The 11,538-nt window shown below is 59.8% G+C and overlaps 1 protein-coding gene across 1 annotated transcript; it reads left to right on the plus strand.

Annotated features, from left to right (window-relative positions):
• Positions 1 to 3,090: 3,090 nt before the first annotated feature.
• Positions 3,091 to 11,020, plus strand: PPP1R1B (protein phosphatase 1 regulatory inhibitor subunit 1B; the record flags this gene model as incomplete). Its single annotated transcript, XM_084236478.1, has 7 exons — positions 3,091 to 3,363; positions 4,923 to 4,983; positions 5,261 to 5,283; positions 5,653 to 5,728; positions 8,942 to 9,130; positions 10,782 to 10,901; positions 10,980 to 11,020. The coding sequence occupies exons 1-7, from the start codon at positions 3,283 to 3,285 to the stop codon at positions 11,018 to 11,020; spliced, it is 591 nt and encodes a 196-aa protein (XP_084092604.1). The 5' UTR covers positions 3,091 to 3,282.
• Positions 11,021 to 11,538: the final 518 nt, after the last annotated feature.

Genomic DNA, 11,538 nt, shown 5'->3' on the forward strand with positions numbered 1-11,538 from the left:
TATTGTCTCCCGTGTGCCTAGCACTGTGGCAGGCACCTGGCAATGATGTAAGAAGAAATGATGAACAAGGCACGTCTCAAAATAGTGCGCTCAGATCCATGATACGTGAATAGACACCCTCTGGTAAACTTTTTTAGTCAGTCCAAGCAGAAAGACCCACAGTTCAATCTGAGTTAAGTCAAACGAGGTCTTGAATTTGTTCCTTGGACCCAACCGCCTGTGCTTCCAACTCAAGAATAATAACCGAGGAGTGGCATATTATTTTTACATCTCATTTGCATATGATTAATTCTAACTCAAAGTGAATGGAGGTCACCCGGGCCCCTCAGCTTCTCTGCACCTCCCGGCTGTGCCTGACCCAGCCTCCCCCAACCCCTGCTGGGCTCTGCAGTCCCTGCCAGCCCCCTCCTTGGCCCTGCCCACACCTCCCCCAGCTCCCATAAATCCTGCTCCCTCCCTCCTCTGTCACCCACGCAGCCCCCGCCACCTGGCCGCCCACCTGAAAAACTTTTCCCCAAGTTCTTAAGAAGTCGCGTAGGATCCAGGAGAGAAAAATCAAAGTAATAAAACCTCATTTAATTCCTAACGGAGGGCAGAGCTGTGAGCTGCAATTATCTTAATGCTGAGCTATTTTTACTCTCTCTCCATCTCTGTCTCCTGCCTCTCTCTGTGGTGAGCTTCCCTTTCTCCCTTTGTCTCTCCTCTCTTACATGTGTTTTTTCTCTTTCTTCTTCCTTTTCCCTACCTCCCCTTCCCCTCTCACCTCCTGCCTCTGCCACCTGTCCTGCCTTTGCTGCTCCCTCCTCTCTGTCCCCAGGCCTGTCCCCATGTTAGCCAGTCTTCCCCAGCCCTCTGGGCCACGGGGCTAATAGAGCTTTGGGGGCTGGACCTCGCCGCCAAGAGGGGAGTGTCTCCCTTTCCAGCTGCCCCCACCTGGGTCAGAGGAATCTTTTCCTGCTTTCAGGCCTCTCAGGGCTCCAATTCCTTTGGCAGCACCCCCATCAACAAGTTCCCCCAGTCAACAGAACCTCTCCAAAGTCCCCGAGGCCTTCTCAGCTCCGATGGGCTGTGAGGTAGGACTGGTGGTGATGCCGCCCTCTCTCTATTCTCCTACCCCACACCCAGCGGTGCCCTTCATCTCACTCCCCAGGTTGGAAGCCACAGGCCCTTACCCTCACCTTGACCCAGTGGCCACTCACCTTGCTGCTTCGCCATGCCTTTCCTACGCTCTTTACTTTCAGCACCTCCTTATTTACCCTGCCAAGGCACTGCCAAACTGGTCTTTGCCACTCCCCACCACACCCCCAACTGGAAGAGGGGTCTAGGCCAAGCCAGGGGCTGCTAGAGGTGCCCACACCCTTGGGCCAGCAACCTGGCATCCGGCTCTGTCCCGAGGAGCACAAGAGTCAACAAACACAGCAGGGTTTGAGCCAGTCCTGGGGTTGGGGAGGAGTGGAGCTGAGCAGCCAGGGCTTCCAATCAGAGGCTCTGTCCTCCTGCCCCCCCTCACCCCAGACTGGGCACCGACTCAGGGACATGACACGGTGCCCCCGAACCCATTTCTTGCTCTCCCCTGACTCTGCCAGGGACCCGGCACTCTGGGACAGGGAGTGGAAAAGTTGCTGGAGGATCAGAGTGGGGGCTGGGGAAGGCTCCTGACTGTTCCAGGCCTGAGCGTGACCAGGAGAGAAAACAGCCAACATAAACAGAACCCCAGGAAGACACACACACGCACATGCACACGCCTACACACCCGCCTCTCAGCTCCACAGAGAGGCATTCAGACCCTCACCCACGGCCTGCCAGGGAAACATCCGCTGTCGCAGAGATACCTGGGGCCTGGATGGAGAAACAGGGACACTCAGACCCACAGGACCAGAGCTCCCCTCCCCCAGGGATGCATACAAACACCTCTGCAGAGCGAGGAGAGGCTCACACCTCGGGAATGAACGCGCACACACACCTCTCCCCCCAGCTCTGTTCCCAAATGCGCCCAACTCACACATGTGACGGCACGTGGACTGGTACAGGCAGCCCCCCCACACCCCCAGCTCTGTCCCCTGGGGAGAAAAGGCTGAAGACACGTGAATCCAGGGTACATCACGGCAGGGACACATCCACACAGGAGTGTTCACACATCACAACTTCGATCCCCCTCTGCTGCACAGGCTAAGCTGTGGATCCCGTACCCCCGCCCCCCAAGCTGGCACAGCCTGCCTGTCACCTTGACAGCCTCTGACATCCTCCCCCACACCCACACCCTCCCCCGCACACACACAGGCCTCCCACACCCTGCCACTCACACCCGCATCCTTGACACTCTGACACACTTACTCGCATCGGCTCACACACACTCCTGCCCCATCGACCCCCACCCACGCCCCTCACTAGCTATAGGCACCACAGGGCCCCTGGCGCTCACACACACTCCAGCCACGGTGACTGACACGTGTCCTCCCACGCACAGCCCCCTCTTTCACACTCACTCGCTTTCTAGGACACCCCCATTCACAGCGTGACTCGCTGGCACTCGCTGCCGGGCGTCCCCGGACACGAAGGGGTTAAGGCCGGCGGCCCGTCCCCCGCGGCCCCTCTCCCCCTCGCCCCCCAGCCTCCTCCCAGCCGGACGCCATCAATAATGCCGCTTCAAGTTCAGGGGAGACGGCAGGGGGCCCCCAGCGCGCTCCCCCACCCCGGCTCACGCCCCCCACCCCCCTCCCGGCCCGCGGAGACGCGGCTCTGGGCGCTCATTGGCCGCCGCCGCCCGAGCCCTCCCACCGCGCGCGCGGGCGCCAGTCCCAGGCCGGGGGGCCGGGCTGGGGACCCCGGGGCTGGGGCCAGGGGGCGAGACCCGGAGCGCCGGGGAAAGGCAGAGGCTCAGAGACGCCCGCGAGGCAGGGAGGGCGCCAGCGGAGGGGCGGGGAGCCCGAGCCGCGGAGACACCCGAGCGCGCGGCGAGGCGCGAGCGGCGAGACCCGGAGCCCCCGGGACCCGCGGGCGGCGGCGCGAGGGGACGCGCGGCGCGGAGCCGGGGAGCCCCGGGAGTCGGGGTGCCGCGAGCCTGCCGGGCAGGCGCCCCGCGCCGACCGCCCCTCCTGCGCGCGTCCGCCCCTCGCCGCGCGGTATTTTTATCCGCGCCGAGCAGCCCCCCACCTCCTCCTCGTCCTCCTCCGCCGCCGCCGCCCCGCGCGCAGCCCGCTGGCGGCGCGGCGCCTCCAGCAGCGCGGGGGAGCCCAGCTCGGACCGCCGCCCGGGACCCCGAGCCGCGAGCCCCCCGCCGCCATGGACCCCAAGGACCGCAAGAAGATTCAGTTCTCCGTGCCCGCGCCCCCCAGCCAGCTCGACCCCCGCCAGGTGGAGATGGTAAGGGCCGCCCCCTCTCGCCAGCCCCCCGGCACCCCGGCTCCGGTGCGCTCCCGCGCGCTGCGGGCGTGGACGGGTCTGGGGGTGAGGGGCGGGCTCGCCTCGGGCCGGCCGGCCGGGGCGCGGGGCGCGCGCGGGAAGTTCGCCGGAGTCTCCTGCAACTTTTTCCCCGGGACCTCGGTTCAGATCCCGGGGCCGGAGAGTTGTGGGCAGCGAGCGTCGGGGCCCCGCGGCTCCGTGCTCGCCAGGGCGGGGGACTGTCCTCCGGCCCCGCACACTGTCCTCCTCTGCTCGGCCACCGCCTGACCGCGGGGCGCTGGTCCCAGCCAGGGCGGGTCGGCGGCCAGAGCAGGCTGCCCCGCCGCCCCGCCGCCCCTCGGCCCACCCCGGGCTCCGGGACGGGGGCGAGCCTGTTCAGACCGCCCCCCAGACCCGGCCACAGCATGGGGGCCACAGGGGTCTGGCCAGCGCAGCCCGACCTCGTCACTGACCGCCGAGTCTTCTCAGTCTCCTGGGGGCTTGGAGGCCCCCAAAGGTGAGGGGGGGGGAGACAGAGCAGAAGAGAGCGCATACTCCTGCCTGTCCCCACCCCCCCCCAAGCTGGCCGTGTTCACTTGTTGCTGAGATGCCATGGACTGCCAACAGGGCATTAGGCTGGACCAAATTCTTTGGGGGGGGTTATGAGGAGAAGGGGCATGAGGAGAGGGTCTCAAAGGCAGCGTGAGGCACTTGGCAGGGGAGGTGGCAGTTTTATTTGAATTCACCTGGTTCTTTTTGTGCATTTCCCTGGAGCTCAGAGGGGACCTAATTAACAGACTGTTGGTCTGATTGCCAAGCAGGGAGAGGGGCAGTCGCTGGGAGGGCCCGGTGCCCGCACCCTCATTATCCCCACCCTTCAACCGGGGCTTCTGTACCAAGGAAAGCAAGTTTTTTTATCTTTTTTTTTTTTTTTTTTTTATGAGCACTGGGTAAAGAGTGCTACATCCTGAGAGCGCCCAGGCCCGGGAAGAGCCCCCAGTCTCTGGTCTGAGCCTCAGTGTGAATGGAGGCATCTGCAGTGCCCCGCTTAGCCTCCCCCTGCGATGGAATCCAGTTTCTTTGGAGCCCTTGACTGACCTTTGGTGGATAGGGCCACAGGGGTGTCGTGGCGGGAGGGCATCTTCCACAGTCAGCTCCAGCGCCCTCGGTCTGAAGTCTTCAAACACAGGAGAGGAAGGGCGTTGGAGAGGATGCTGTCCATTCCGGAGTGGCCACGGAGTGGGACGGGCATGGGCTGGAGTCAGTGATGGATTTTTCTCATCCCTTCTCTGCCCTGGCATGCTGTGTGACCTTAAGCACTTTGCGGAACCTCTCTGAGCCTTGGGTCTTCACCTCCGGGAAAACAAGGGGGTTGGGTGAGCTCTCCAGTTCCTTTCAGCTTTGACAGTCTTTGATTCAAAGGTTCCCTGAGAACTCCAAAGCCCTGTGGGTTCCCTGCTGCCTGGGGTGGGGAGGGGTGACAGGGGAGGGCTGCAGGTGTCCTGTCTCCCTTCCCCCCACCTCTTTTTCCTTCTCCTTAGATCCGACGCAGGAGGCCAACCCCTGCCATGCTGTTCCGCCTCTCCGAGCACTCCTCACCAGGTGGGCCCCCCCAGGCTTGTTCCCACACTAATTCTGATGACTTTTGGGGGCCCCTGCCAAAGTCCCATGAGTAGAAGATGGAGCAGAAGATGGGGGCAGCGGGCAGGGTCTGGGGGTCCCACTCACTGGGTTCGCTGATTGACCAGGCACCTTCCCTAGGTCAGGAAAGAAAAGATGCTTTCCCTACCCCAGAGCCTGAGCCTTTGCGGAAGTCATTCCTATTTTCTTTCTCTCTTTCTTTCTCCCTCCCTCCTCGGTTCGCTGGTGACTTCCCCAGAGGAGGAGGCCTCCCCCCACCAGGTGAGTTTCCTGAGCAGCTGGAAGGAGAGATTCTAGAGCCCTTGGGGGTGGGGTGGCCAGGATTACTTCCAAGGCGCACGGGGAGCCACCCAGGAGGACACATTAGCATATCAGTGGGCACCTCCGGGGCCAGGGGCCTCCCTTCCTCTGCTCAGACTCAGGCAGGGCCTTCAGAGCCTTGGATCCTGCTGTGAGGGGCTCATGGCACCCCTCCCCATTCCGGCACCTCAGCTTTGCTGCTGGACCTGACGGCCAGCAGCGCCTGGACCCTCAGCAGACATGGGGGTTGCCCTGGGTGGGACAGGATGGGAGATGGGTGAAGGGGGGGGCCTCTGGTGAGCCCCTTTAACCTGGCTCTCCCCCTGGCAGAGAGCTTCGGGAGAAGGGCACCACATCAAGTCCAAGAGATCCAACCCCTGTGCCTACACGCCCCCCTCGCTGAAAGGTACTCCCCCCACCCATCAGCACGGCTGCCCCTGACCCCTGGAACTGGGCTGACCTGGGCTGTGGAGGAGGTGAAATGTTGAGCTCTTGTCAATGGGGAGGGATTGTCTTCTGTGTCTCTAACCCTATTCCAAGACCAATTCTTTCTGCACTTGACCTGTGAAAAGGGAACCCAGAGGCTGAAAGGGGCAGTGCAGGGCCTTAAGATCACCCATGGTGTGAGCTGGCCACAGGTGACTATTAGTCATCAACATAAGAGACTCAGCGGGGTGCCTCCCGTATGCAAGTGCTGTCAGGCCCCCTCATGCTCCCCACCACCTCAAGCACCTTCTCTGGGTCTCCTCTCCCTGGGGAGATCTCCACCCCGGCTTCTTCTTGAGCCTGCTTTTCCTTTCAGTATGAAAATACACCTACTGTATACCAGCCCTCACTGTGGGCATCAGGCAAAATCAGAGGAGTGAGGTTTGGCCCCTGCCCCCGGGGACCCTGTGCCTCAGGGTCGAGGAGAGTTAGAGGAGAGGTGTTTAAGCCTGGCTTTGGGGAGGTCTGGGACAAGCAGGCAAGGCGAGGAAGGAGGCCTGCGAAGGGCAAGAGGTGAGGAGTCACAAGGGGTCTTTGGGGCCAGCCTGGGGCCCTGGCTTCCAGCAGAGGACTGTGGGAGACACACCTGGATGAGAAGGTGGGGCAGGTGGGGTGCAGTGAGGGTCTTTTCCTATCACAACCATAAGATGCCTTCCTACCTTCCCCTCCTGCCCTGCCCAAGGCTCTTCCCACCTGGCCAGCCCCCTCCTCCCAGGAGGCCCAGAAGGGTGTGCTGGGAATTGTCTGGGGGAAGAGGGGTTTATCGAGTTCCCAGCACCTGCCAAGGTCAGCAGGTACACCTGTCAGCTAGCCTGCCAAGCTGGGAGGAGAGGGGAGCAGGGCAGGGGCCCACTCTCTTCCCCGGGAGAGGTCAGGAAGGGCCCAAGCAGGCAGTGTGCAGGCGGGTGGGAGCACTAGGAAGGACTCCCCAGCAGTGAGGCAGAGCAGGCATGAGGGAGGAGGTGGTATCTTCTTGAGAGAGACTAGAAGAAATCTCTCTCCCCACTCTGGGCTGGAGTGAACATGGGGGCAGCACCATCCCTTGGGCTCCTGACTGGGAGCTTGGAGTGGAGGCCCTGGGAGACAAAGTCAAGGTGCTTCCCGGGGAACCCTGCAAGGCCAGAAATGTGCCCTACCCCACTGCCCCATTGGGCTGGGCCTTAGCAGGGCAGTGCACAGGGGCCAGGACAAGGGTGAGCGATCTGGGGGCTTTGTAGGGACCTTTGAGCCTACAAGGGAGACTTGGCGCAGGGGGTTCAGGGCCCCAAAATGGAGCCAAATAGAGGTGGAGACAGCTGGAAGGGTGAGGCGGAGACCCCAGCATCCCTGGGAGGCATGAGGCGAGGCATGGGAGGCTCAGGGGCGCAGGCACAGGCTCTGCACACACTTATTATTGTCACCGAGGCTCAGGAACTCAGCTCTCCTCCCCCAGCTGCAGGGAGGAGAGCGGCCACCTCCACTCCCCCTACCCCTTCTCTCAGGGGCCCTTCCATGCCTGGAGGGCACTTCCTGGGCTTCAGCCTCTTTCTGGGCAAGGGAGAGCCCCTGGCAGGGTTGGGGGCTTATGGGGTAAGAGGTCAAGGGCCCCTGGGGGAGGGTGGACAACAGTGAGTCTTGGCTGGAGGGGACCTCTCCAAGGCCAAGCGCTCATACTTGGCTCAAGGTGAAGTTTTGCTGAGTCCCCAAGGCCAAGGCAGGGCAATTTATTGCACTTTTATTGCCTGGGTAGCTTGCCCAAAGCCAGCGGGAGCGCTGGGCTGGGAGCTCGCGGCAGGGCGGGGCCGAGGCATACACAATGTGCCCTCTGTGCCTGTCCCCGAGTTGGCAGGGGCACAGTGCCCTAGAGGTTTCCAGCCTGGACCTACCCCTCTGGGCTTACGGAGGGGAGGGGCCGCAGCCACTGCAGCCAAGAAGCTCGTCAGCATCTTGTCTATGGGCTGTGAATTTAATGACCCAGATACTCTAAAAATCCCACCAACCCCTGTTCCCCCTGTGCCTCTGTCCAGTCCCTCCTCATAGTGCCCCATCAACCCAGAGTCCCCCAGGCCATGCCCATTCTCTTATCCCCTCCCCACCATTCTTTCCATCTTTTGGAAACTTCTCTCCAGCTACCCACACTGTTCCCTTCCTAGGCTGGCCCAGCAGGCTTTGGTGGTATTGCGGGGTGGGTGGTGTTTGTGGCTTTCTAGGTCACCAGAGAGGGAGCTGAAAGCTTAGGGATGTGGGTCAGGATTTGGGGGCTGCAGATGAGGACATCACATCCCCAGGCATGGATTTCACTATCCGAAGGCTATTACGTTCTCAGACTCAGAACTATTCCTTATCCTTTGGAACTTGGGGCAGGAGTATGTGGTCAGTGCCAGGTGTAGAACTAAGACCCAAGTGGGGGGCAGCATTGGAGTGAGCAGTGGGCACTCCCCCAGAAATGAAAAAGGACAAAATTTGCCAACCCCTGGCCCACAGACTCTTCCTTCTGCCCAGAGCTGTAGCTGGTGGACACAGCTTCCAGGACCTGGTCCTGGAGAAGTGAGCTCCCCAGCCAAAGAATGTTAAGCTGCTGGGCCTCCCTCGTGGCGCAGTGGGTTGAGCACAGTGCTGTGAAGCTGTCCGCAGCCTCTGCAGTGCCGGTTTGATTCCCTACCACTAAGGAGATACCCACATGGCACGGCAAACCTCTCCTGTCTTGCCCGCTGCTCCCCTCAGCAGTGTTTTAGGTCCATCTGCCTGTTCTGCTCCCCACTCTGTCTCTGGTGAATTCTATCACCCTCCCGTGCTCTGGGCTGTACCCCAGTTCTTGTATAAGTAAAATAAATCTTAAAAAAAAAAAAAAAAGAATGTTAAGCTGCTACTGTGCCTGCCTGGTCTTGCCCAGCTTTACCCCTTATGGGGCAGGGGACATGCCTGGGTACAGCTTTCTGTGTCTTTGGGCAGCTTAAGGGCCAAACAGGATCAAGGCTCTACCCCTTGCTGCTTCGGCCCTGGTCTAGCCACCCACAGGCTGCCCTACAGTCTCCAGCCTTTGCACTGGACCCCTGGAGGGATTAGCTCTGCCCCAAGCCCTGCGGAGGAGGCCAGCTCCACAGACTGCTTCTTGGGCCTGGCTGACCTTGCCTGTCCGGTGCCCCCTTGCCAGCCGTGCAACGCATCGCCGAGTCCCACCTGCAGTCCATCGGCAACCCGGAGGAGGAGGATGAGCTGGGCGAGCTTCGGGAGCTGGGCTACCCAAGGGAGGAGGAGGAGGACGAGGAGGAAGAGGATGATGAGGAAGAGGAGGAGGAGGAGGACAGCCAAGCCGAAATCCTGAAGGTCTACAGGGGATCTGGTAAGACGAAGTGCAGGGCGGCCTGGGTCCATCACCAGGGAGGGTGGGGTTCTCCTGGATGGTCCTGGGACACCCTCCCAGTTCACAGCTTCTCACACAGGTAAACTGCAGTCACACCCGAACGACCTTCCCATTCTGTCACTCCCCGGGAAGGCTCACTCGGCTTTCCTGAGCCCTGGGCGCGCCTTTCTCCGGGTCTCTCCAAATTAGGTTCCTCCTAATACAGCTGAACCTTGAACATGGTTTTGAACTTTGCGGGTCCACTTATATTCGGATTTTTTTCTATCCCCAGGTTCTAGAATTCACTAATTCAACCAGTAACAGATGTTGGTTGGTTGACTCCATGGATGGCGAACCACGCAGATCCTGAGGGCTGACTCTAAGGGACTTGAGCAGCCTCCAATTTTAGTACCGCTGGGGTCCTGAAACCAGGCCCCTGTGGATACCAAGGGACGACTGTAGTTCTTAGAAAGTCGAAAGTTGCCCTTGGATTTTCAACTGCGAGCGGGTCAGCGTCCCTAACCCCTGAGTTGTTCAAGAGTCAACTGTAATTCCTCTCTTTCCTAAGAATTAAGGCAAGGCCACGTGAGACTCAGGGTTACACCCAAGATGGGACTCTGCGTCCAAAGCAGCGAGGGGGTATGAGACAGTGCAGGGCAGAGGCCTGATGCTGCCCAGTGCTGTCATCACCTGCATTTCTGGACGTAGCTCTAGTCTCTGCTGGGGGGCAGAGGGCTGGGTGCTCCCTGCTCTCCAGGACGCTGTGGCTGTTTCTCCCTTTTTCTTCCCTTGCTGGGGGTGAGAGGGTGCCCTCTAGTGTCTCGATGGAGAACCTAGGTTTCTGGTCCTCTGCACCTCCACCAGAGAAAGAAAAGAGACCCGGAAGGGGCAAAAACCTACACCGAAGACCTCAGAATTAGAGGCCCCAGACCCAAAATTGTCCATAGAGGGTCCTAAGGCCCAGAACATTTCTAGGCAGGAAGATGTCAGCCACTCCATAGTTGTTTCTTTGATGCCCGGCCAGGAAAGGCTGTGCCACATTTGTCCTTCCTAGGGCACATGAAACTCTTTGGTCTCATTATTTTGGAGGATGAAAAACAGCTAATCACCATGTTTGAGGTGTCTAGTTCTTGCACCCAGATAAAATGGCTTGCACTCCCTGTCTGCATCTCTGGCAGTAACTCCAGCTAGAAGAGTTGAGTCAGCTCCCACTGAAATCCCCAGAGCAGTGGAGAAGAAGTGGGAGAAGACTGTTCCCTCAGAAAAATCTGTAGAGCAAGGAGTGAAATGACAAGGCTACCTAGCAAGAGCAGCCGCCACCCTCCTGGTGTGCACCTTGCTGCCCAGGAAGAAACAGCCACACGCTCTGGAGCCTCCTGGAGCTGCTTTCTGGGGCTGGGCAAGATATTAACCATTAATTTATTTAAGGGAGTCTACGCAATTTCTTTCTTACCATTCCCTCCAGAGAGGTAACAACTGACTTACCCAAGCCATAAATTAACCATTGGACGTGTCCTATTCCAGCACTCTCTCCACTGTAACGTGGTGTCCTCAGAAAGCTTAGCCTCAGCTATCACAGACCCAGCTCATGCTCCAGGAAAACCAGGGGGACAGCAGAGCCTGTGTTTTTACCCTTCTTTCCTATCCCCAGCTGGGCAGAAGACAACCTGTGGTCAGGGTCTGGAGGGGCCCTGGGAACGCCCCCCTCCTCTGGATGAGCCTCAGAGAGATGGAAGTTCTGAGAACCAAGTGGAAGACCAGGCACGAAGTGGTGAGGCTTGGGAGTAGGGAATGGGGAGTGGGGCTGGTGGGTGAGACCAGGCCCTAAGTCCCTCTGCTTGCCTTACAGAGCCTGGGGAGGAGCCACAGCATCCTGAACCCGGCACATAGGCACCCAGTCCTGCATCTCCCAGGAAGGAAGTGGAGGGGGGCATCGTTGTTCCCCAGAAACCCACTCTGTCCCTACCCTGTTTTGTACCCTTCCTCTCTTGCTAGGGCTGCGGCTTCTGACTTTTAGAAGACTAAGGCTGGTCTGTGTTTGCTTGTTTGCCCAACTTTGGCTGATGCCCAGAGTCTCTGGGCACTTGCTTCCTGATGCCTACCCCTGCCAGTCATTCCCCCATTCACCCAGTGCAAGGTAGGATGTGAGTTTGTGTTGGAAACAGTAAACAGGGGAGAAAGGTTCCTTTGCAATTCTCCTCCCCAGACCCTCTCCGCTGGGCACAGGAAACCCACAGGGCAGGACCCTAAATCTGGGGAAAGGGGATGCTGAGAACCTGCAGGTGCCCATAGAGCCTTACCATTCCCTCTCCTACGGGAGATTCCAAGACACCACCCCTCACTGGCTTCTACCAGGACCCAGGCTTCAGGCATCCTTCTCTACAACCTCAACATTTTGGACAACTTCT

Source organism: Talpa europaea, assembly GCF_964194135.1.
Source record: "Talpa europaea genome assembly, chromosome: 7".
NCBI lineage: Eukaryota > Metazoa > Chordata > Mammalia > Eulipotyphla > Talpidae > Talpa > Talpa europaea.